This window comes from Alligator mississippiensis, chromosome 7 (genome assembly GCF_030867095.1).
Source record: "Alligator mississippiensis isolate rAllMis1 chromosome 7, rAllMis1, whole genome shotgun sequence".
In the NCBI taxonomy this organism is placed as follows: domain Eukaryota; kingdom Metazoa; phylum Chordata; order Crocodylia; family Alligatoridae; genus Alligator; species Alligator mississippiensis.
Window position 1 is genome coordinate 85,271,488 of NC_081830.1, and position 24,523 is coordinate 85,296,010.

Sequence of the window (24,523 nt, forward strand, 5' to 3'; positions counted from 1 at the left end):
TCTGTTCACCAGAGCGCCCAAGGGATGACAAGGTCAAATGGTCACAAACTCCTCCAAAACCATTTTAGGCTGGACATAAGGAAAAACTTCTTTACTGTCCGAACCCCCAATGCTTGGAATAGACTCCCTTCGGAGGTGGTGCAAGCACCTACCCTGGACTCTTGTAAGAAACGTCTGGATACTTATCTTGCCGGGGTCCTTTGACCCTAGCTGACTTACTGTCCCTGGGGTGGGGGGCTGGACTCAATGATCTGCGAGGTCCCTTCCAGCCCTAATGTGTATGAAATCCTCCAGGCTTGTACTGCCTGGGGATTCTCAAGAACACAGTGAAAACTGTGCAAATTAGTAGTGGTGGTTTAAAGCAATTCCCTGCTCCAGGCAGCTCCACAGCTGAGCAGAGGCGAGTTCCCAGAGGTGAGCCAGGGTTTAGCTACATACAAACTGAAGATGAAGTAACTAAATCAGTGGTGATTCACACCTTAATTATTTCCATACAGATTTGGTTGAGGACTCTCATTTCGGATTCAAAGCTCCCTGTTTTGCTTTAACTGAAATAGGTTTTAAGTCTAAAAAGAACATCCACGATCCAAAGTAAAAGTGTCCACAATCTGGTACCCATATACATAAACCAGGGATCAATGATTTGGGTCCAGTTATGTACAGAAAATACTTTATGCAGATAAGTAACAACCCCCAGGTAGCTGCTGCAATCACCAAGCACCTTATTTTGGATGCACACCTTGCTGGGGTTGTTTGACCCCAGCAGTCTTTCCTGCCCAGAGCAGGGGGGCTAGACCCGATGACCTCACAAGGTCCTTTCCAGCCCTAAACTTCTGTGAATCTCGCTTTTTTGCTCCTGTTCCATCCTTTGAGAAGGGAATTCTTCACCATGACTGGGAAACGGTGTTCCCTGTGTCTTCCTGCAAAATGCCAACACCTATAGTTTTTACTTATTTGTTATTACTGCAGGGTAGTGGTTCTCAACCTTGTCAGACTCAAGGTACCTCTCGTTAGATTCAAGGTCCACCTTGGAAAATGCCAGCTCTTACTTTTCGCTCATTTATGGACTGCAGCAAACTACTAGAGCAGGGATCAGCAATGTTTTTGGTGCCAAAAACACCTGCAACTTCGGCTTGTTAGTGTTGGCATGCCAGGGGAGGACAGAGGGGGAGCTGCAAGGGACCCGATCCTTGTCGCGGAAGTGCAGCCCCAGCCCCTTCCCTGCCATCCACCTTGAGACACATCTGCACCTGCCACCAGCAACAAGCCAGGCTGTGGCTCTGTACGCTCCAGTGCAGCCACTTGCAGCCTCCCAGGTGCCTGCCACAGGCGGCCTGGACTGTAGGTGGGCCCTTGCTGCCAGCCATGGAGCCTGGGCTGCTTGCAGCCGGCAGCAGGAAAGCTGCAAGCAGCTGCACCGGGGTCCACGGAGCCCTGGCCTGGCTTGGTGCCAGCAGCAGATGCATGCACACATCAAGGAAGACGGTAAGGAAGGGGTCTGGGCTGCACCACCAAAAAAAGTTTGGGTCTTGCACGGTTCCCTTGCCGTCCACCCCGAGGCATGCGGGCCAAGCAAAATGCCTTTGTGCCACACTCTGGCACATGTCCCAGGGGTTGCCTAGCCCTGTACTAGAGCAACTCTGCTGGTGCAAAGATCTCAGAAAACCCACAACAAGCCAGGATGCTTTTAACACTATGAATTCCTATTGAAATCTCTGGGTCCGGTTTGCAAATCATGTTTGCACACCTAACATATTGCATGGCATGCCATGGCACCCCTGAAAGGATCTCAAGGCACCCTGATTGAGATCCACCCGTAGTGAAGCACAGCTGTAGTGCTTAAGAGCCCTAGACAAGGGCCAGGATCCCCTCTGTGCTAGGTGCTGTACAAACACAGAACAAGAAGATGGTACTTGCCCCAGCGGTGCTGCAAGACAACAGGAAATGGATGGACACAAACAGAAGAACAATGAGACAACATGGGTCAGCGCTGTCTAAACGTTCCAGTGACTTAACCTCTGTGGTAGTTTTTGTAGGCATCATTACAGAAAAGAGTTTTAAGGAGGGAACTGAAAGAGGATAAAGGAAGCAATTTTAAGGATGTCGGTAAGGAGGCTCTTTCCAAACATAAGACATACGAGCCCAATTTACCTCTTCCCTCCCCAAAATAATCAATTTTACTCAAATGCAAAATATCTTCCCCCTGGCCTGCAGCAACAGGAAAGCAGAACTTCCCTTTGTTAAGAAGGGAGGGCAGTTTTCTTCCTGCATTACCTGAGCAATCTAATATCAGCACTTTCTCCTCCGCGGAAGTGGAAAAAAATCAAAATATCTTCTCTCGGAGTCTCTTTGAGGCGGATATGTGTATTTTGCTTGTAAAATGACCTGCCCGCAGCATGCTTGATGAGCGCATTCTGGATAACTAAAAATAAGTAAGAGCTCTGCTACCGTGCTTACTAAGATAGCTCTACCGTGGACAGCGTATGACAAAAAAGGGAGCACTTGCTACAGATTTAAGACTCCTTACTGACTCCTTAGAAATTAAAGTGTGCCGGAGGCAGATTTTAGGGGAAAAACACAAGAAAAGAGGGCACTACGCAGCCGGCAAAACAAATAAAACCAAGATGCCACGTCAGCAAGGCCTTAACTGAATTACGAGCTGTTCATAAACTACATAGCCACTTTACACCGATGCTGACATCTGATAAGAATGAGTACGCACTTTTCTCACTGTACTGTAGAGACCCTGCCAAAAGCAGTCTGTCACTGGCCAGAGAGATGAGTACAGTGCAAACGGCATTACGATTTCGTTACTAAATGCAAATAGAAGGCAGTGGAACAGCAAACATCAATGAAAAATGTAATAAACTCTTCAGATAAAAAGATTAAGGACTGTAATTTAATTAAATAGAGGACCAACCGTATGCAGGCGACTATCTGGACATACAACAATCCTACAGTGATTGAGGTGCACCTACAAGTTTGCTGATAAAAGCTTTATAAGGGAAGCAATTTATCCTTAGCCTGATACGCAGCAGTTCCATAGATCTCAAACGTTCCCCCGCCCCGGCCCCCAGTTTACATTCTTTATATTAGGATCTTTGTTGGCTTTCAGGGTTTTGTATTTCAGCATTAACATATTTTAGAATGTGATTAGGAAAAAGTGCCAATACCTGCTAAATGCCCCAAGCTGCCACGATAGATAAAAATAGTTCCCAGCTTTGTCTCCCGTGTGACAAAAGAGTATTTGTTAGAATGCATTAGCTAGCACACGACCACCAATATATTCTAAAAGGCTCAGACTCTACCTTAGGCCTTGTCATCACCAAATAAAAAAGGCAATTTTTATTTTACAATGTACTGGTTAGCACATGCTAAAATCCCAGTGAAGACAAGGTTCAACGTGGTTAGATGGTCATGGTAAACTCCTCAGCTTTTCTTGTAAGAATTTCTTAGATTTTTAAGGGACTTTTCAAATATCTGAAAAGAGATTTTGAGTCACAAACAAAACCATGGACAAACTGATCTCCAATATGACCTAGTGAGGTCAAATTTAAGGGTCAGTCCTACAAAGGTTTAAGCATATGAAGAATTGTACTTAAGTGAGTAATCAGGGAAGAAAACTGCTGGAGCTTGGCCTCTGCCTAATCTGCATATTCCCAGAGCAACTTTTTCCACAAATGGACTTCAAGGCCCAGGGGAACCACACCATCCTTGACCTCCCCGTGCAAGATGGAGTTTCTTTTCTACTTGGGAGAACTTTTATAATCTTTGGACTTTCCTCTGCCTGAAGAAGGGTGCTTGGAGCCGAAAGCTTGCAAACAAAGACATCTTTTTTTTTGCTATTATTTAGTTGGTCTAATAAAAGACATCGCCACTACCACAAGAATTTTCTCTGCTTCTTAGTCTTATTTAGGGACAACTCATACTTAAATCTGTGCAGGACAGGGTTCCTTGTGCAAACATTAAAATATGACTGTATTTAAATGAATCATTTATAGATACACACCTTGGTTTTTCCCTGCCAAATGACCATGTGGGACTATAGAAACTTTAAAAACAAATACACCTACAACTTTTCAATTAAACTCAGAAAATAGTTTTAAAGTGGATGGCCAAAACCAGATCTGCTTGGCTGCAGAACTCGCACGTTAGCCTATGAGATGCTGGCTATACCAGCACCAATCGAGCACCATGTCTAAGCCAGTGAGTCTCAAGAAGGGTGTTGTGGGATCCTTTACGGGTGCCTCAAGGTGCCACACAATATTCGCACTGTTAGGTGTGCAAACACCTACATGATGCTTGAGATACATCCCAGAAATTTCAAATAGGAATCCAGAAGGTCCAAACCATTCTGACCTGCTGATCTTCCCGAGTTCTTTGCAATGGAACAATTGCTCTAGTATTTTTCCAGTTAAGAAAACGAGTGAAAGTGAAGACCTGGGACTTTTCAAGGGGGGCCCTGAGTCTAAAAAGGTCAGGTTGGGAATCCCTGGCTTATGCATATGCCTAACTCTAAGCATATGTACAGTCCTCTTGAAATCGTTGAGCCTTATTTGTGTGCTTCAGATTAAGCACCTGCTTCAGAGTGGTGCAGGATTATGATAGACTCCTCAGGGCCTTAATGGATCAACCCTTAATGCCAACCCTCTAGGACAGGGCTGTCCAGTTTCAAAGAAGCATGGACCACACACACTACTGGTCATGGGCCCCGGGATGCACACCGTTGGGGGCCACATATCATGCAAGCTCCTGGGACCCCCATGCTGCACAAGCAGCAAAACTGCCTCTGTTGCAGGAGCCCCCACCCTGCTGTGCAAGCCCATTCCTTTGCCCTGCAAGCAGCGTGAGCTCCCACCAGATGCACACACACACACACGAACACACCCCACACTGCTGTGCAGGCAGCCCAAGCCACCTCCAGCTGTGCTGCCCTGCTCCGAAGACTCCTGCCACCACCTGCCAGGCAGCCCTGCTCTTGTGGTATAGACAGATGTAACATCTGATGGTCTTTAAATGCAGCTGCACTTTGAAGCTCTTCAGAAGCACAGCACTTCAGGGCCCTGGCTACACGTTCAAATGAAAGCTGGCAAAAAAACAGCTACAGAGTTGTTACACATTTTCAAGCACCAACTTTATAGCAGATTGCTTTCTTTGTTTTTTTTATAGCTGGCTAGTCACTTTTATCACGTGGTAATTACTTTGCACGAATGGCTGGTCTGAATTTATTGCCGTTAAATGCAGAACATATGAAATGTGTAGCAGGACCTCAACTGCCGACACACGTACGATTCCCTGCCCACGCGGCCCTGGCTGAAGGGCTCCAAAACTGCTGTGGCTGCATGCGGCAGCATGCTCTCCAGCCCGGGAATTACAACAGGGGGCTACTGTGTTCTGCTGCTCTGCCTGCCCTCTCCCCATCCCCACTGCTTTCAAGAAGTGACTGCTTGATCAGGGATTCTTTTGGGAGCGCTTCCACCATTTTTGGAGCGCTTCTGAGGGCAGGTATGACTGTCCGCCTGCCCTTTGGCATGCTTCAAAGTCATCTGCAATGCTCCGAATGTTAGATCTGTCCACCCTCTAGGCAGACCTGGACACAGGCCTGGGTGAACCAAGCAGCCGCTTGGGGTCCGGATAGAAAATGGTATTTTTTTTTCTGTTGTCTGATTATTATTAGCATTGTCTCCAGCAAAGCGGGGCCCGATATTAAATGTTCACCCGGGGCCACCGGCAGTCTAGGTACGGTGCTAGCTCTAGGCCACACACAGGTTGCATCAGACAGACATGACTGAAAGTCCATAATCCATTTAAAGCACTGTTTTATCAGAGTAAGATATGATTGTTACTCAAAGGGCTTCTAATACTTCACCTTGATCCAAATTCTATATAAGTAAGATCAAAGCAACATTATTGGCAGGGCTTGGTCTACAGGCCACAGATGACTCAGCCCTGAGGTGGGACTATTGTAAAATGTTGCATGCAAATGTTTTTAATCGTGTCCATCAACACCTGCACCTGTTCACTGCCCAAATGAACTTCAGAAAGTTGGAACTTGGTCAATCTTTAAATCAATGTTTTGTTGATAACCAGTTGCTACAGCTGCTGCTTTGCCTCCATGTTCTGAGATCCCGACCCCTGACTCTAGTGGCGTTAGACAGCCATCAGTCTTACAGCTGTGGAGATGTCCATGCCCAAGTCATAAGAGCAGCAGCATCGCAGTAGCTGTGGTGGTCCAGGGAATATGTGAGAAGCAAGAGCTACCTGGCAATATCTTTGATCAGACCAGCTCTATAGTTGGCAGAGATGTCCAGGCACAAGTGCCCTTCCCTTAGGTCACAAGAAAAGTACCTCTCCCAACTAATGAGCCGTTCCAATAAAAGATTCAATAGAATCTGGGTTCTTCCCAAGGCAAGGCTACAAAGACTTGGTGAACTTGGAGGGGGTATGTGGCTGCAGCAAGACACGCCAGCTGTTTGCTGTGGCTGCTGTTTCAAAGGGGATCACTTCTCTGATCAGCTGTGTGGGACTGCACCTGTGCTCCTGCTCCATCGGAGAGGGTGTGCCTTTAGGGGCAAAAGTGACAGCCGCCAGTTGAGTGGCTTGTTCTTAATTTGGCAACCTATTAAGAACAGTAAACCATCCCAATGCAAATAATCCGGTTCTGCTGCATTACCAAACAAATCCTTCCCTTGAGTCATAAAAGTCAGTCCAAGTAAGAACATCTAGCTTTGGGGTTTCCTTTTCACTATGAATGTGCTTCAAGGACAAGAGAACTGCCCTTTAACCTGCAGAACATGGCAGCAGGATGTGGTAACTTGCGCAATACCAGCATATCCTAGTAATCAATACGCCCAGCCAACTTATATTACAATTTCACAGGTAAACAGAGACCACAGAATTCTTTATTACACAATCATACTTTCCCAAGCAAAAAATTATCTACGTCAAGCAGAATGCACTAGGAATCAAGATTAACAAATTAAAACTGCTGTTAAGAATAAAGTTCAAGGTACATAGCCTTAGTTTCTTTGTAAAAACAGTGATTTTTTATCTACAGCAAAGGCATTAAACATATGGCCCTGTGGGCCAGATCCGGCTCATGGAGCTCCTTTATCCAGCCTACCAAGCTACTGGTGGGCCACCAGGAGCTGGGGAGAAGTGGCCTGCTGCAGAATCCGGGGTCCTTGGGCTCCAGTGGACATGGCAATTGGATGCAGGAGGGCAAGTGAGGGCTGATTCAGCCCCAGTCACTCTCCAGCCACTTTGCCCATAGCTAGTGCTGTGGCCCCATGTCCTCAGCTGCTGGCCCCATTGCCACCATGTGCCCCATGCCAGAGGTAGAGCTGCTACTGTGGCATGAGACATGTCGGAGTGGCAGCCCAAGCTAGAGCTGCCACCACTACGTGCCCTGGGCTTGATCTGGCCCCCAGGGAGTCCAAGGTCTGGATCCAGTGCAGGGCACAAGGTGAGTTTGACACCTCTGGTATACAGCATCAATGCGCATCACTTCTCTGACATTCGTGGTCACTGATGGGTGCCCGAAACCAGTGGCTGTGATGTGACAAAACACAGTGCAGTGCTTGCTGTGCCCTCTGAGGACAGACCAGGTCCTTTGTTAGAACAGAGAGGAGACCTCAAAGAGTGCTGAGCATAAAGCTGAACTGGGATTTGATACGCAATGAGTGCAGAGCAAGGTCTCCCATTTGTACTAGCAAATGCAAGCAGCCTCTTTTCCTTCCAGACACAGTTCGCTGAGCACACACGACTATTTTCCACCCCTCGTGGCTCAGATAACAGTGGAGGCCTCATCTCGTGCCAGCCTTTGTGATCCCCTCTATGTACCCAAGCAAAAGTCTAGGGCTACCAGTCAGCAAACAAGGGAACTTCCTAGTCATTCTTAGCCCTTTTTCCTTTCCACTGACCTCGCTAGAGATACTAAAACCAAGCCAGGACTAACAGATTTAAGGCAGTCTGACCTTGACAACCCAGGGGCAGGAACAAACCTGAGTCTCAAGGATACAGACAGAAGCTAAGCTATAAAAAGCTTAATGAAATTGTTGAAATGGGAGGGAGCAAAACCATATTTGATGCCTGAACTTAAAAATATATATACATCTTCAGTCCCATTTTTAACTTTTCCTCATTCTGCCTCAGTGATGACTGAGGGGTGAGGAAGAGAAAAGGAATTCTCTCCATCTAAGTCTCTTCCTTTGCCACTTACCCGAGTGGCTATGCATCAAGCCACAACTAGCTTTGGAAAACGGAGCGAGTTGTTGGGAGACTAAATTTTGGTCTCTCTGACGGGCTTAAAATACGCAGTGAAGTGACCTTCCACACGTACCCAGCACACATGTTGTTAGCTCCGATGTTGACCAGTGGGAGCTTGGGACACAACGCCTCCAGCCTTATTCCAAAGCTTATGCAAAAACTTGAAATCATTTCAAGACACAACAACAGTATCTAGCTGAATAATAACCAGTCCTTGGGAAATCTTAAGAAAAAGTATGATAGGCTGCCTCAGCAGGCTCGTAGCAAGTGATCTGGATGTGACTGAGTGCCAGCCTCTCACTTTCTGGGTCAGCAGAGGCTGGAAATGCGGTAGTGCATTTAGCCTATAGAAACCAAGGCACTAGCAACGCTCGAGTTTGTACACAACCAAGTCAGTCAAGTTTTTTTTAGGCAGCTGGGCAGAATGCACCTGTTTTTGTACTGCTAACCTTGCTGGTGTCTTGCAGTGTTCATTGTTCACATACTTGGCGTGATTACAAAAGGCACGCCGTCTGACCCCACAACAAACAAGGCATCTATCATTCAGATGGATGAAAGGACTGAGACAAGGACCTTGGGTGTAACATGGTTAGAGTCTGTAGGGTCTGTCTCCAAAACTTGGTAAAAGCCTTTGGCAGTGCCAGGTTATAGTCTGCTTATGGCAAATGTGATCACCTTCCATCCACGCGACCAAATGTTGCCCCTGCTGCAATCAGATCAGGGACAGCTCGGTTGTAACTGGATTCCCTGATTCAATGATAGTTGTACGAAGTGTCAGACTCTGCAGAACTGTGTTGGCGATAGCTATGGCAGTTGTCAGTGAGGAGTGGGGTCAGGGAAAGCAGTGCAGAACACACTCCCATGCGTCTATGCCAGCAAAACTCCTGGACTGTTGTATGTGCACCGGGGCACCTGAACTTATATCATTTGGAGCCACGGGGCGAGGGCATATTCATGGCGCAAAGTTACAGAGGCAGCAGCATGCCCAAACATCACGCTGCTTCACACATGCTAACCCTCAAGCAGGGGAGATATGTTCACATGGTGCTGGGAGCTGCCAAATTAGCACCATCTGCATGGGAAAAAGGGGATGCTAATTAGCCTGCCCGCATCCCACAGATTTCCTAATTAGCCTGTCTACATCTCCACTCCAGGGAGGGAGATGGCAAGCAAGGAGCAATGCAGCAAGTTTGGGCATGCCACTACCTGCTACAGTAAGGGCAAGCCTATGCCACACACTTCCTGTGCCTGCAGAAAAATGCTACATGTTCACTAGGAGGCTCTGCTGACATAGCTGTGGTGGGCTAAACAGAACAGCAGAGGATTTTCTAATGCAGACAAGCCCATAGTTCCTGCTCAGAGACTTGGAAGTGACCATCAAAAAATGGAAGAATAAAGAGGGAGCTGTTTGATACAGTATTTTCCCAAAAGAGAATATTTCAGCAGAACTGAAGAGATCATATGAACACAATAAAGAATCCCATAAATGCCAACATGTGCACACCAGTCTCCCAAGTGACGCGTGCCCTGCTTCTTAGTTTTCTTTTAAAGCATCCAGTACTAGCCCTAAGTAGGGTGACAGGGTATGGGGCTAGAAGGACTGCTGTTCTGACCCAATGTGGCAACTGTTGTTTCTTATGTCATGTTCATCTTACCATATGACCAGGATAACTATCAGGATCTAGGAACTTTCTTTCCTTCATGGGGAAATAGCCCAGAACAGCTACTACAGGTGCACCAAGCTAGTTTTACCCTGATTAGCTCAAGTAGCAGTAGCAGCAGAGACCACACACAGTCACTCCTGGCACAGAACAGTGATTCTCAACCGGGGCCCTATGAGATCCCTTCAAGGGAGCTACAATGCCCAGCCCTGCATGAAGAGGTAAGCACTCTCCCCTCTCCATCCGGCATCCCGTGCCTGCCCCTGCTTTCTACAGACAAGCGGTGCCTGCGGTGGGTGCTCTGGCAGCTCTCATTGCTCCCCAATGCCCTAGCAGCCCTTTTGCTGGTCACCTCATATGTGGAGCAGTGTGCCCCAAGTGAGGGGTGGGGGCAAGCAGGCCGACAGGGGCTGCAAAACTGCACTATTTAACTTGGCTTGTTCACCCACGCTCCCAAGGCTGGTGAGATGCTGGAAGAGCAACTTCAGTGGCATGGCCTGCCCCTCTCTCCTTCAGGTACAGACCTGTGGCAGGGGGAAGGCGGATGGTGAGCAGAGCTGAATGGGGTGAGGTCCTGCCTCCCTTACAACAATTAGAGCAGTGATTTTCATCCTCATGGTCTCCCTCCATAACCATTCTGAATTTGGATTTGATCTCAGCGATCCTCAGCCATGGTGCTGCTAAATTAGGAATAGTTATGTAAGGGTGCCTTGAGGCTAAAAGGGCTGAGAACTATTGGCATAGAATAATGTGTGTCCACACAGAGAGCTAGTGCAAAATGGCTTCTGGGCTCTACATTCAAATTCTAGTTTATCTAGACATAGTGTCTCCAGGTAGACAGGACGCTGCTCACTGCAGAGAGGCCTGGGGAGAGGAATCCACCTTGCAGACACGGTCTAGATCTACATCAGCTTTTTATGGGACACACTTTCACACCATCACAATCAGTCCAGCTCCACCAGTGGCAGGAAGAGTGGGAATACGTGGAAAAGCAGTGGGACACCAACAGTTCTACTATCTCATCCAACCCAGCTAGGACAGGGTGAGATCAGGGGAGTCAAAGTTATGGCCCGCAGAGCCCCATAATGCAGCCCCTGGTGCTGCCTCTGGGCCCGGAGTTGACCCATGCATAGGGCCTGGGATACATGCTGCATACAACACCCACACCGGCCAGCCCAGGACCCATGCCACATGCAGTAGTTATATACAGCTGGTCCGGGACACGGGCCGTATGTGGTGCCTGCCCCGGCCAGTCCAGGACACGTGCAGCGTTCACTCCAGCCACTCCAGGGCCCATGCTGTACACAGTGCCGCCAGGGGCAGGCACTGTATGCCATGAGTCCTGGACTAGGACCAGGACCAGTGCTGGGGCACACACCACATGCAGTACATGCCCCAGACTGGCTGGAGCAGGCACCGTGTGCCCTAAATCTGACATGCAGGTTCATGGGGTGGGAGGGGAGGGTACAAACAACACAGGTCTGTAGGCCCGATCTAACCTGCAAGTCAGTCACACATCATTCATCTGGCCCGTGGACCAGCCCCGCACCACTCATCCAGCCCATGGGGCCAGATGAGTTTGACACACCTGGTCTAGAGGACCAGGCAGTAAAACATTTCCCTGTCTGCATTAACACTCCCACTACTGCTAACACTGGACAAGCTGCATCAGTGCAAGAATGGAAGACTTCCTAAGAAAAGCTAGGGGAAGGCAGGGGTGGTTAGCCGCGTTCATCTGAGTGACGCAGTTGATAGGGCAGAGTGGCACCTTAAAGACTGAATGGTTCACAGAGGCATGAACTCGTGCAGGCAACAACCTATTTCATCTGGTGCTAAGAATGGACAGTTAGTAAAGGCAAGGCCTACAATGTTCTGGGCTTATCTTAAAAGGAGACAGGTCAAGCCTGATGTCATTTCTCCATCTGCATGGATACAACATGGTCACTTCTGATGTCATACCTGACCAATGCTCAAATTCCAGGGAACATTTTGGGTGGCTGGGTGAAATCCAACTGATCTGGAGGGAAAAATGGGAGGCACACTGCGGGCCTACCATGTGGGCAGCAGAGCAAAGGGCTCAGGTACCTCTCTGACTCTATGGAGCAAAAACGGGTTGACGATGCTACTGAACATAATATCCCCTGCTCATCCCCAAAATAGAGTTTAACCCATTAATTCCTTGAAACACTTCTCTTCCAAACAGTAAAAGGGAAATGAGCACAGTGGAGGAAGGGAGGTATACAGAGGTAGAGTGGGGTATGGTGGCATAGATGGACCCTCTGTCAAGGGGGGACACACACAACCCCAAGAAGACGGGAACAACGGAGGACTCTGATAAAGAGTGGGAAGCAGAATGTGGTTATTGGAATAACCAAGCCCTGGAATCGGTGGGGAAAAACGAAGTGCACACAGCCCTGGCACAGGAGAGAGAAGGCGAAATCCTGGTATCATAAGTAGCCCTGCTATCCGAAGACATGTGCAGCTCCTCAAAATACCCTGGCAAAGCAGAGAATCCCAGCCAGTACAATGTACTACTACTACACAGGAACCTAACCACACAGAGGCTATCAACCCCCCTGTGATAAAAGCGTGAATCAGAGCTGGAACTTTTTTTATCTTCATTTTTTTACAAGCCTCTCCTCTTTTGCAATCCTCTCCTCTTTCACAAGAGAGTTATAAGAGGAACTACATGTACCCATTGCTTTATGGGTGTTATAAACATTGGCTAGAATGGTAAAAAATAAATAAATAAATAAATAAATAAAAAATCAGAGAAGCATTAACTGCTGCTTCCTTTTACTGTTCCCATTACATTTCCCAAACTACTGCCACTCAGTTAGGAAGCCCGGGTGCTTGTCATAGAAAAAAAAACCCAGGAAAAACCATAATTTTAGTTTAAGACCGACCATACTGGGGCACACAATATTTTAATATTACAGTGGCTTGGCTAATGAAATCTAAAGGAAATTCGACTAAATAGATTAGCTAAAAAGATCTTAAATTATTCAATAATAATAATTTAACCTAAAATCTCACAATTTAATCTAAATATATTTAGATCATTTAAAACCTCACAATTGAGCTCTAGATTTCAATGGGGCTACATGACTAACCTTCCCAAATGACTGTGTAAGTGTCACTTATTACTGCCCATCTACATCTTTAAGCGCCTTGCAAAGCTGACCTTTCCTCAGCGTAGAGATGCACAGAACAAGAAAAGAGCTGCATTGGATCTGCCATGCTACCGGATATGGAGCAGCTAGGGAAAACAAATTGAGGGAGAAACCTCAGGCAGTTGGAGAAGGGTCCATGGTCAAGAGTTAAGACCTTTCCTCTCACAGCCTGGATGCAAACCTACAACGGAACTAAGTAAGACACAATACATGCCTAAACAGACTTACCCAAAATGTGGCTTGTCACATGTATTATGAGCAATGAAGATGTCTCAGAAGCATACATACAAGACTCTAATTCCATTTCTAACCATGATTTTTTTTTTTAAACTCAAAGGGTAGTTAAACATGAAAACAGATTCCCTATAGCAGAGGTTAGCAACCTATGGTCTGCATGCTGGGTCTGATCTGAGGAGTCACTAGATCCAGTCTACCAAGCTGGGGCTTTTGACCACACTGCACCCAAAAGAAGTGGCAGCAGTGGCCAAATACTACAACTGGCCAGTCTCCAGCCTGCCACTAAAAAATGTTGCCCAGATGCCGCCCTAGAGATGTTGTGGAATCTCCATTACTAGGAGCATGATCCCGCCTTGAGCAAGGGGGTAGGACTAAAGGAGGATCTGGGTAACTATAGACAGGTTAGTCTCACCTCTATCCTTGGAAAAACCTTAGGAAAAAAGTCATTAAGGATCACATTTGTGGGAGTCCAGTGGGGAAAGCAATGCTAAAGGGCAACCAGCTTGGATTCATAGCAGGCAGATCCTGCCTGACTAACCTTGTTTCTTTTTACTACCAGGTCACAAAATGCTTAGACGCAGGAATCAAGGTGGATGTCATCTACTTGGATTTCAAGAAGGCCTTCGACACGATATCTCATTATATTCTCATAGATAAACTGAGTGGCTGTGACATAGATGATTACATGGTCAGGTGGGTGGCAAATTGGCTTAGGGGTTGCACCCAGAGAGTGGTGATGGATGGGTCGGTATCGACCTGGGAAGATGTGGACAGTGGGGTCCCGCAAGGCTTGGTGCTTGGATGGGTGCTGTTCAATGTCTTCATCAGTGACTTGGCTGAGGGCGTGGAAAGCACTCTGTCCAAATTCACAAATGATACCACATTATGGGGCAAAGTAAACACACTAGAGGGTAGAGAACGAATCCAGGAGGATCTGGACAGGCTGGAAAGTGGGTGAAACAGAACAGGATGCAGTTCCATGAGGACAAATGCAAGGTGCTGCACCTAGGAAGAAGGAATCACCAGCGCACTTCCAGGCTGGGGGATGACCTTCTCAGCAGCACAGCAGCGGAAAGGGATCTTGGAGTCATTTTTGACACCAAGATGAACAGGAGTCGTCAGTGTGACGAAGAGATCAGTAAAGCTAACTGCACTTCATCACACATTAGCAGATGCATGATGAACAAGTCCAAGGAGGTGAAATTTCCCCTCTGTTGCAGCATTGGTCAGGCCACAGTTGGAGTACTGCATCCAGTTTTAGGCACTGCACTTCAAAAGGGATGTGGACAACCTTGAGAGGGTTCAGAGGAGGGCCACTCGTATGGTTAGGGGCCTGCAGGCAAAATCCTACAAGGAGAGATTGAGGGCCCTGGATCTCTTCAGCCTCCACAAGGGAAGACAGAGGTGATCTTGTAGCTGCCTACGTGAGCAGCACGGAATAAGAGATGCCCTGTTTACCTGGGCACCCCTTGGAGTAATCAGGAACAATGGCCACAAACTGACGGAGAACAGATTTAGGTTGGACATCAGGAAGAACTTCTTTAGGGTGAGGGTTGCCAAAATCTGGAATGGGCTTCCAAGGGAGGTGGTGCTCTCCCCTGCCTTGGGGCTCTTTAAGAGGAGGTTGGACATGCACCTGGCTGGGGTCATCTGACCCCAGTGCTCTTTCCTGCCCCGGGCAGGGGGTCGGACTCGATGATCTGCTACGGTCCCTTCCGACCCAAACATCTATGAATCTATGAGTCCATGACCTCTGGAGGTGCCTTCCAACCTTACTTTTCTATGATTCAAGAATGGGCAGCATAATTCTGCCATTGCAGATTACGAAGTCTTCTAAATCCCCAAGGTGCCGTCCCACAAGCCTCCACCTTATACTTTAGAGGTATAATCATAATCCTGTGCTCACAGTGCAATATGAAGTTTAACTAGCTTGCATTTTGAGATGGTTACAATGATAAAAGCAAATATTGGTAACAATCAATCATACTCACAGTTCCAGGCCTTGTAAAGTCAATACTATGCGCTACACTTTGCCGTATCTGATTACTAAACAAGCGAACGCAGACGCTCTGAAGATACTCCGGCGTGATCTAAAATAATGGAACAAACCAAGCACATAAAGTTACATAATACCTCCTTTTTCTTCTGTCATGCTCTGGTCCTGGAGGTAGTTTTACCAGTTGTTGTCAGAAACAGAGCCCTTAAAATGAGTTCATTTATAGAACAACACATTCTACCCTGCAGACCAGAAACCTATGCTTGAAAATGGACAAAAATGGAAAAGCTTTTTCATTTAGAAATACTTAGGACATTCTTCGGACTTGGTCTTGCCTACAAGACAAAGGAAAAATTCATTACACTGAAGCCTGCATAGACCTTTTCCTTGGATAAAAGATAAATGGTGACATGGTCAATAATAAGCTGTAGAATATCTCATTGCAACCAAGCCTATCCAAATGGCAGCTCTCCCACCACACCAAGAGCCACCCAGAAAAGAGAGGAAGTATGAATTATATAGGATGTATTTTGTGTTTCCTTTCATACAATCCTAAGGTCATTACACCAGTGGGCTTTATGGCTTGAAGAAAATGAAATCACAGCGGACCTGCCTATTGCAGGGAAATGATCACCGCTCCCCTGTATTTACCAGGGGCAGTAAGTGATACTGCGAGCATGCTCATTCCTCATTCCTCCAGGGTTTAAGAGTTTCTTCCTCTCTACAGACTCCCAAATTGTGATAACGTGTCCCAGACTCCCTAACAGCAGCAGGAGCAAGGCTCCTGGCAGTCCAGTGTGGAGCTATCCCTATCCCCCAACCCACATGATCTTAACAAGCAAAGATCCAGGGAGCTGTCAAACCCTTTAATCAGAATGAATGCTATACATCTAATGGGACTGCACTTAAATGTTCAAAACCCCTCTGATGAACAACAGCAGCAGTAACAGTATGTGGCTCAAGAGTGCCATCAGCTGGGCAGATCTGGGAAGGATGAAATGATTGTGCAATCTTGGCTTCTGGAGCAAATGGAAACAAAAATTAAAATGCCAGGTTACCGAGCTGGGCGTTCTCAGCTCAGTTCCATGTAAGAAAACAGAGGGAATCACTGTGGACAGCACTAAAGTAGGGAACAGAAAGGTGCAAGGACACAACTGGATATTTGCTCCTAAGCTCCAAAGCCAATGTGAAAGCAGGTGCCTTTCCCAACCTACCCTAAAGCAAAGTTTGGATGTTGGACTGGATAACAGCTGCTGCTGGTAACCCACCAGAAGCAAACAGTTCCCACTAGCATGCAGTGCTCCCAAAGTAACACAGAGGCACATCAGTGAGCCCTATGCTACCACCACCCTGACAACCCAAAAAGTCTCTGGAAGATGCAGGGAGGCAGTCATCATGAAGAACAGTCTCCATGCTGTCCTAAATGATGCCAGACCACCTGCCCTAACTCAGGAGACAAAAGCAGGAGGTTTTCTTTACCTGGAGTGAGGCTGTGGGTTCCAGACATGGATCCAGGCCGCTCTGCACAGGCAGCGATTCACTTCTTTCCCATTTTTGTCCTTTACTAACTAAATTAACAACACGCAGGTGAAGCAGGAGGCTTAACATTACCTTTGTGCCACTTGATTCCAAGTCAGCTGTGGAAGTGGTCGGGCTGTGGTGTGAATCAGAGTCTCGCAGTAACACATATCTGCACCCGCTTTCTGAGGGCTGCCGCAGTCTGTGTCACAGTCAGTGCTGCTCCTGCGACTGCTGTCCCCGCTGCACCCCCTGAGCCCACCTTGCGAGGGGTGGTACGCTGGCCCTAAACTGTTTCTGAACCCTTGGATTTTTGTGGCACCCTCTTGTAGCATCTTTGTCCCACCACAGCAGTGTGCTACGTACTAAATGCTGGATGCATCCATACAGGCAGGTGGCTGTAAAACTCAGTGCATACCTCGGAGGTATTATATTTCCATTTTTTTTTCTTTTTAATAGCAACAAGTACACATGGGAGTCTCCTCTTACCATCTTGCCACTGACTGTGGCCTCGAGGGAATCAACCAGCTCAGCAGTAACCCCGATGAGATTGTGATAGTCTGCCTGGATTTTATTAAAGCGCTTCACGTAGGTCATGCTCCTGCGGTCAGCTTCCATGAGCTGCTGATGAAGCTGCTGCAACATTTCTATCAAGAGTTTGAGAAACAACAACAAAAACCCTTAGTCTTTCAGGAAAAATAACACTGAGAAAATCTGAAGCATGCTGGTAGAAGAATAGCTTGACCCGTTACCAAGGGGTAATTTTTTATTCACAAGGTGGACTTCAAATAAACTGTACCGAGGGCATGGCTTGGCTGCTGGTTTGTCCCTGTTACATTGCATCAGAGCTTAGCTGGGCCTATTCTTCTTGCCCTGTTTGCTCAATGAAACCACAATCACAAATGCTCCCATAGTTACAAACTGCATCACTGCAATTACCAGATTGTGGCAGGCCTGAAGATGCTGCTCAGCCCAGAGGCCAGGATCTGGTTATATAAAACCCTCTAGCTTTTCAGACACAGAAAGTAAAAACCAGAAGAAAGTGCGTGATAAAAGTGAGCATGTATTTGATTAAAGGGTCTCTGGCTATGACAACGTTTTGGACAATTTTGTATTTTGCTTCTGTGCTCCAAGTCCTCCAATCCCACAGCAGAGGGAAGAGGTTTCCAGCTGGCTTTGCAGAATTACCACAGTTCAACAGCATTTGGCCAGCATCCAGACCCTGTGTTCGGGGGTGAAAGAACTCAGAGCAGACTAATTACAGGATAATTTCTGAAGAATTGCCCTTCACTGCCTTGTAACTAGACTACTGCAATGCGCTCAAAGTCATCTGCAACAGCAGCAGATAAAACATTTTCACACAGAAGAGGGTTTTTTTCCTTCCAAGTCAGAACTGTCACTTCAGACACAAACCAGCAAAAGAAGAGAAGAAGGTCACTGAGCCATTCGCTTGCAGACTGCCGTTCTGGTGCCTGGGGTGGTGTGCTATTAGTGGGAGAGTGCCCTATAATAAAACTTGAGAGGACCATTTTTGTAAAAATGCGGTGGTGCAGCACCTTTCATGGCGGGGTAAATCCTAGGTGTTGTCCATTTTAGATTTAAAGAGCAAGAGTTAACTAGATCACGGGATTACAAGAGAATGCAATCGTAAATGTCCTAGGACAATTTCTAGCCCAGTCTCCCGCATGGCTGTCCACAGAATTTGACAAAATCCCCTAGAGCGACCTCAGTTGTCTCCAGTGGTGGTAACTTCATCACATCCTTTGGCAAGCGATTCCATTGCTTGGCTGACTTGGTCGGTAGCAAAACTGGTGAACTGAGAAAATGATGCCACTTTTCCTGTACTGGCATGCCTTCTGCACCAAAAAGGATGCTAAGGCATGTTAATGAGTGACATATCAATACATGTTCTTTTCAATTCAGTTACTCTTTAGGTAAACAGCACCAAAATTCAGCCTTAACAAGGCTGCCATAAGCTTTCAAGCGTGCTTCCTGTATCTCTGCCGGTGATCGTTATCACATTACCGACTACCAATAAGGGCATAAAATTGCAAACACCACTTGGGAATTTAACATCCTGAGTCACAGTGAACGCTGCCACAAGCTGACAGAGGGACTTTGCAAGCACAGCTGGTTTTATGGTCTTGCTAAGATTCTGTGTTAAAATAACTAGACGAAACTCCAACTTTATTCTGATGCTACAATGATGTGATGGTTACGTATCTGTAAGAGGACAGAATCCCCTCTGTGGCACTTTCTGACATCCAAGTTTCAGAGACCCACTTTTGTTTTTTACTACCGAAAAGCAGACTGAACTAGGACTCCTTATCCGCAGATGTCAGAGATTCGTGGAGCGTCAGCAAAGTATTCAGGACACAGCAACGGATGCGCGGGCAAAAAAGCACAAACAGGTGATTAAAATACAAAATGGAGTCATAAGAATGACACCCTCTTCCCAGCTTTGTTCTGTGAGCCTGAGCAAATCTTTTTGACTCCTAATGCTGCTTGTCTCTCTGAAATGTGGCAGTACCTCCCACCATCGCAGAAATCTTAGACTCATAGAAAATGAGGGTTGAAGGGAGCTCAGGAGGTCACATCTAGTCCAGCCCCCTGCTCCAAGCAGGACCGGCCTCAACTACATCATCCCAGACAAGGCTTTATCTACCTGCATCTTCAAAACATCCAAGGATGGAGACTCCACCGCCTCTCCAAGTAACCTGCTCCAGGGCTTTACTACCCTGCTAGTGAGAAAGTTTTTCCTAATATCTAACTTATTTCTAAAGTGCTCTGAGATCCTCATTTGGAGGGTGCTATGTCAGTCCAAAAATTTTATTGCGTGCTTCTGCTGCATATTTTAGATGCTCAGAAACTAATATTTTAGCTATGTACTTTTCCAGAGGTCCTGTGCAGTCGAGGACCAGTTACATTGCAAGGTGTTCTTTACCAAAAATGCCTGCTGGATTTCTGTAGAGTAGCTTACTTTCTGACAGATTGCTTCACCAAGCAATAAGCATGTGAACGTAAATCTGCCCAAAATAACAATATTCAAACTGAACTGCCTGTAACAACTTTCACTATCAATGAGAAAAATACAGGTTGCTTTATAGCAATATGAATTTTGATGCTAAGAATTGCTTACAACCTGTCATGTCCTATATTTTTTAAAGCTTCAGAAACCTGCTCAATTTGTAGCAGAAGGGCTATACTGAGCACAGCTGTTTGTTGGTTTGGTGGGTTTTTTTTAAACAGACTCTAGCAAATAATTTTAAAATTATGAGACAGAACTACATTTTTAATCAGTATGGTCCAAGCCTCTATGACACGTGAAAAAACATCTCAAACTGTCACGCTGCCACTCGCCTGAAATATAATCATTTTAAAAAGATGCTTAAAAAAATTTAGCTATAGATAGCTGTGAAAACAGAGCCAGATCCTGCACAGAAACTACATTTTCTGACTTCTAAGCTGCGTTTTTGGTGGCTTGTGAATAAAAGGACAATTATTTCACCCTCGCAGGGGGCGTCTGGGAGAGATGCTCACTGTGCAGTAGCTTGTTACGACTGCGCAGTAATGCTGGTTACGCAAGTACTAAATGTCTTGTGTAGATGCACCCATCGTCTTGTGTAGATGCACCCACCGTCCTCCTCCTTTCTCCTTTAAAATGGTCTCTTTTTGAGAGTCACATATAATGAATTGCAGCATTCTGCATCTGCAGGAGTGGGGCTTTTTTTCTGCTGGAGACAGACAGAAACTCAGTGAGAAAGAATAACAGCTGAGCTTGGGACAGGTCATAGTTCATATCTATGTCTGGCAAAAAATATCTAAGAAAGGGACAACTTAATAGCTCCTCCTGATGGCAAACTCACTGAGAGAATCTAATCTCCCAGTTCCCCAGGCTGTAAATAGTCTGTTCTCTTTCATATTTTTCTTTAATTTCACAGTTGTCAAAAGAATCATGAGAACTTTCATAAGCAACTAAAACCATCTTTTCCCTGACACAAAAACATTTGGTCTTGATTTTGCTCTGACCCTTATGACTGCAAATGCAAAATGCGTACCAGGTTTCTAGACCACGCGACTACAAAATACAGTAATTTTTCCAAAATGGTAAAGATCCTGAGAACACGTGGCACAAAACAAATTTCTGCTTAGGACCCCAGTCCTTTTGCCATAATGACAAAACCGGAACATGTAATTATGATACAACGGGTCTAATTAAGACAATGCCATCAAAAGCACTGGAAGTGGAGGAAAAATTAAAATGTGTCATGGAGAATAAATCCACTATTTCATCTGCTTTCCAAAGTTTGATGGGGGAACGAACACAGTCAGTAATGAGAATCGATCTTGCAGCTATGTAGTTTGCAGGAGAATCAACGCCTTTGAATGTTCAGGCACCCCACTAACTGCATGAAAGCAGGTCTCAGCATTTTAAAACTTTCCACCTACGCGTGACAGCTGTCCAGCACAGGGCTCTTTGGTCACAAACAGTGATTCTTAATTAAAAAAAACAGCCTTTAAAACAAAGGAAGCACAGTATCAGTACCCTTTCCATTTGAAGGACCTCAAGTTGCAGCAAGGGAAGTTTAGGTTAGATATTAAGAAGAATTTTCTCACTAGGAGGGTAGGAAAGCCCTAGAACAGGTTACCCAGAGAGGTGGTGGGATCTCCATCCTTGGAGGCTTTTAAGACCCGGCTAAACAAAGCCTTGGCTGGGATGATGTAGTTGGGGCTGGTCCTGCTTGGAGCAGGGGGTTGGACTAGATGTGACCTCCTGAGGTCCCTCCAACCCTCGTTTTCTATGATTTTGTGTCCCTCCTATACTCCATCCTTGGTCAAATGATTGTTATGGTACAGTTCAGAGAGAAGCAGTACCTCACCCCATGCCTGGTAACCACATTGGTACATAAGTGAAGTTAAATCATTCTTGAGCATTATGCTTAGCATGTGGTCAACACTGGCCACACATGAAGTATTGTCAGTAGTGTTGGCAGTCTTTGTTGAGGGTCTATAGGCTCTTTCAGTCTGCAGAAAAGGACCTGGGGGTGACAGGGGACAATAAGATGGATAGGAGCCAGCAGTGTGTCCTTGGTGCCAAGAAGGCTACCAGCATCCTGGGCTGCATTGATTGGCAGGAGTGTTGCCAGCAGATCGAGGGCAGTGATTCTTCCCCTCTATTCAGCACCGGTGAGGCCACATCTGGAGCCCTGTGTCCAGTTTTGGGTCCCCACTACAGAAGGAATGTGGACAAGTTGGAGAGAGTCCAGTGGAGGACAAGGAAAATGGTTCAGGGGCTGGGGGACATGACTTATAAGGAGAGGCTGAGGGAACTGGGATTATTTAGTCGGGAGAAGAGGAGACTGAGGGGGATTTGATAGCAACCTTTCACCCCTCTGCAGGGGAGTTGCAAAGAGGACAGAGCTGGGCTGTTCTCAGTGGGGGCAGATGACAGGACAAGGAGCAATGGGCTCAAGTTGCAGCAAGGGAAGTTGAGGTTGGATATTAGGAAGAACTCTCTCATTAGGAGGGTAGTAAAACACTGGAACAGGTCACTCAGAGAGGTTGAGGAATCTCCATCCTTGGAGGTTTTCAAAGCCCGGCTAGACAAAGCCTTGGCTGGGATGATGTAGTTGGGGCTGGTCCTGCTTGGAGGAGGGGGATGGACTAGACGTGACCACCTGAGGTCCCTTCCAGCCCTCATTTTCTATCACTCTATGATTCTCCCTATTCTTGCTTCTGGCAGGTTATCTTAGGTGTCTCTCTTCAGACTGATGATGGCTCATGATTTGCACTTGATCTTAGCCAAAAGGCCAAGAGGCAAGAACCCACAGGAAAAAAAAAAATCACACTTAAGTGCAAACCAATCCCTCCTGTTCACCGTAACTGAAGCAGGCTGACATCCAAAATAATGCATCTTTGCCTGGGGAGCTTACAATGAAGGACATCAGCTCTGAAAAGTCATTGTTTGTGCATGACCCACAGGAGACTGCAGCCTCGAACCTAGGCTAAGACTTAATAGACTAATAAGATTAATTAGTAATTACAATTACTAATTACAAATCTCAGAGGCCAAGAGTAAGACAGATACATGAGAATAAAATCATCAAGTAATTGAGGCGAGTCATGTGCAATTCCAAACAGCCCTAGGGTTGTTTGCACCCCCTTTGCTTTAGATACATCTGTGTCTTAAAATCTCACCCCACCAGTTACTGGAAGTGATACTGCAGAAATTACATTATTTATTGTTCTTGTGCTGCTCTGTAGTGTACTCTCTTAGGCACGGGCACCTGCTGAAAGGTTTCCTGTCTTTCAGGCTAGGGATACACACATCTTCAGAGCCCTCCATGCGTCAGGTGCTTTAGCTCTATTTGGCACTACAGCTCCATTTCTGATTGCCCCACAGGCCTCACATCAGTGAACTAAAAACAATACAGCCCAAGACAAATCTAGAATATAAAAACCAAGAGAGAAGTGTAAACTTTGCCCTGATTTTTGCTGTCGGGAAACACAAAGCACAGTAACTGAGCAACCACGGAAATTTTTATTTCTGCCATTTTCCATTAACACTCAGGATACACACTGAGTCGGGGGCTTCGTGTGCCCAGCGCCAATATTCTGTAATTCTTGTGACCTACCCAGGCAAACAAAACACCTATGGGAAAGTAGTAACATGAGCACAACTGCCACGCAGATGGCTTTTAGCACCATACAGGTATCAATGTTTTCTGGCAAACTGGAGGGGAGTCAAAGAAGCGAGCAGGTTAATCAGGAAACATAAACACACTAACTCTCCAGTACATTTGCATCAGCGCACAGCTAACCTCAAAGTGCTTCGGCCTGTCAGACTAACGACTGGCAGGTGTTTGCGAGGGGCTGTGTTCGGTACGCTTTGCCATGCTAGGCTTCATTCATGTGTTGTCTATTAATTTTGTTTGCCTTTCTCCTTCACTGATAAAGCAAACCATTCTCCAACAGTGAATATATTCTATGGGTCCCACTCCAAGCCTTGCCCTTGCGACCTAGCAAGCATATTGCCAAGCTCACACCTCAGAAGCCAATGCCCTTTCATATAAAGCAGGTCTCAAGCAGTCTTCTTAAAAGTCTAGCTCGACATGCCCTTGGGAGTAAAAGAGAGTTATATATTAAGGGGTGTCATGTGTGAGTCTCCTCGCAGAGCCACACAGGCAGTATCTACCCTGTGCAGAAGTCTATCCAGGCAAAAAGTTTTCAGAGGACTGGGGCCTATGTTAAAAGACCAACTTAATATCATTCTATAGAAACCGCTCCCTTTGAAAAAGTCTGCTTAGGGGAAAAATAACTGCCATTTCTCTAGCGTCCCACTTTCAGAACAATACAAATTGGAAAGATGCTTCCTTTATACTTCACAGAATCATGTGCAAAATGGAACATAAAATAACACAATGAATAATTGAAACTTTTCAGATTAGAAGACACATGCCATTTCTTTTTTTGTTCTGTAGACAAAGTTGGCAGAGCACAACTAATCTCAGAGCAAAAATACAAATCAAACAAAACTCAATGGATAAAGTGATGCAGAGACCTAATGATTTTGTGCACGTATAGGAGTCAATGGATGCATCTACACGTGCACTTTTCTGCAGAGTTGACTAATTAACTATGCAATAAAGCATCAGTCTACATGTGCGCCA

At 46.2% G+C, this 24,523-nt stretch overlaps 1 protein-coding gene across 4 annotated transcripts in view; it reads right to left on the reverse strand.

Annotated features, from left to right (window-relative positions):
• ARMC9 (armadillo repeat containing 9) overlaps positions 1 to 24,523 on the reverse strand; it is a 96,494-nt gene that overhangs the window by 58,082 nt on the left and 13,889 nt on the right. For all 4 annotated transcript variants that reach the window (XM_006264153.4, XM_019495371.2, XM_019495370.2 and 1 more), the window contains exons 8-9: positions 17,343 to 17,500; positions 15,331 to 15,429 (exon numbers count right to left, since the gene is read on the reverse strand). In XM_006264153.4, coding sequence (XP_006264215.3) covers positions 15,331 to 15,429; positions 17,343 to 17,500 — 257 coding nt within the window. The remainder of the gene's footprint in view (positions 1 to 15,330; positions 15,430 to 17,342; positions 17,501 to 24,523) is intronic.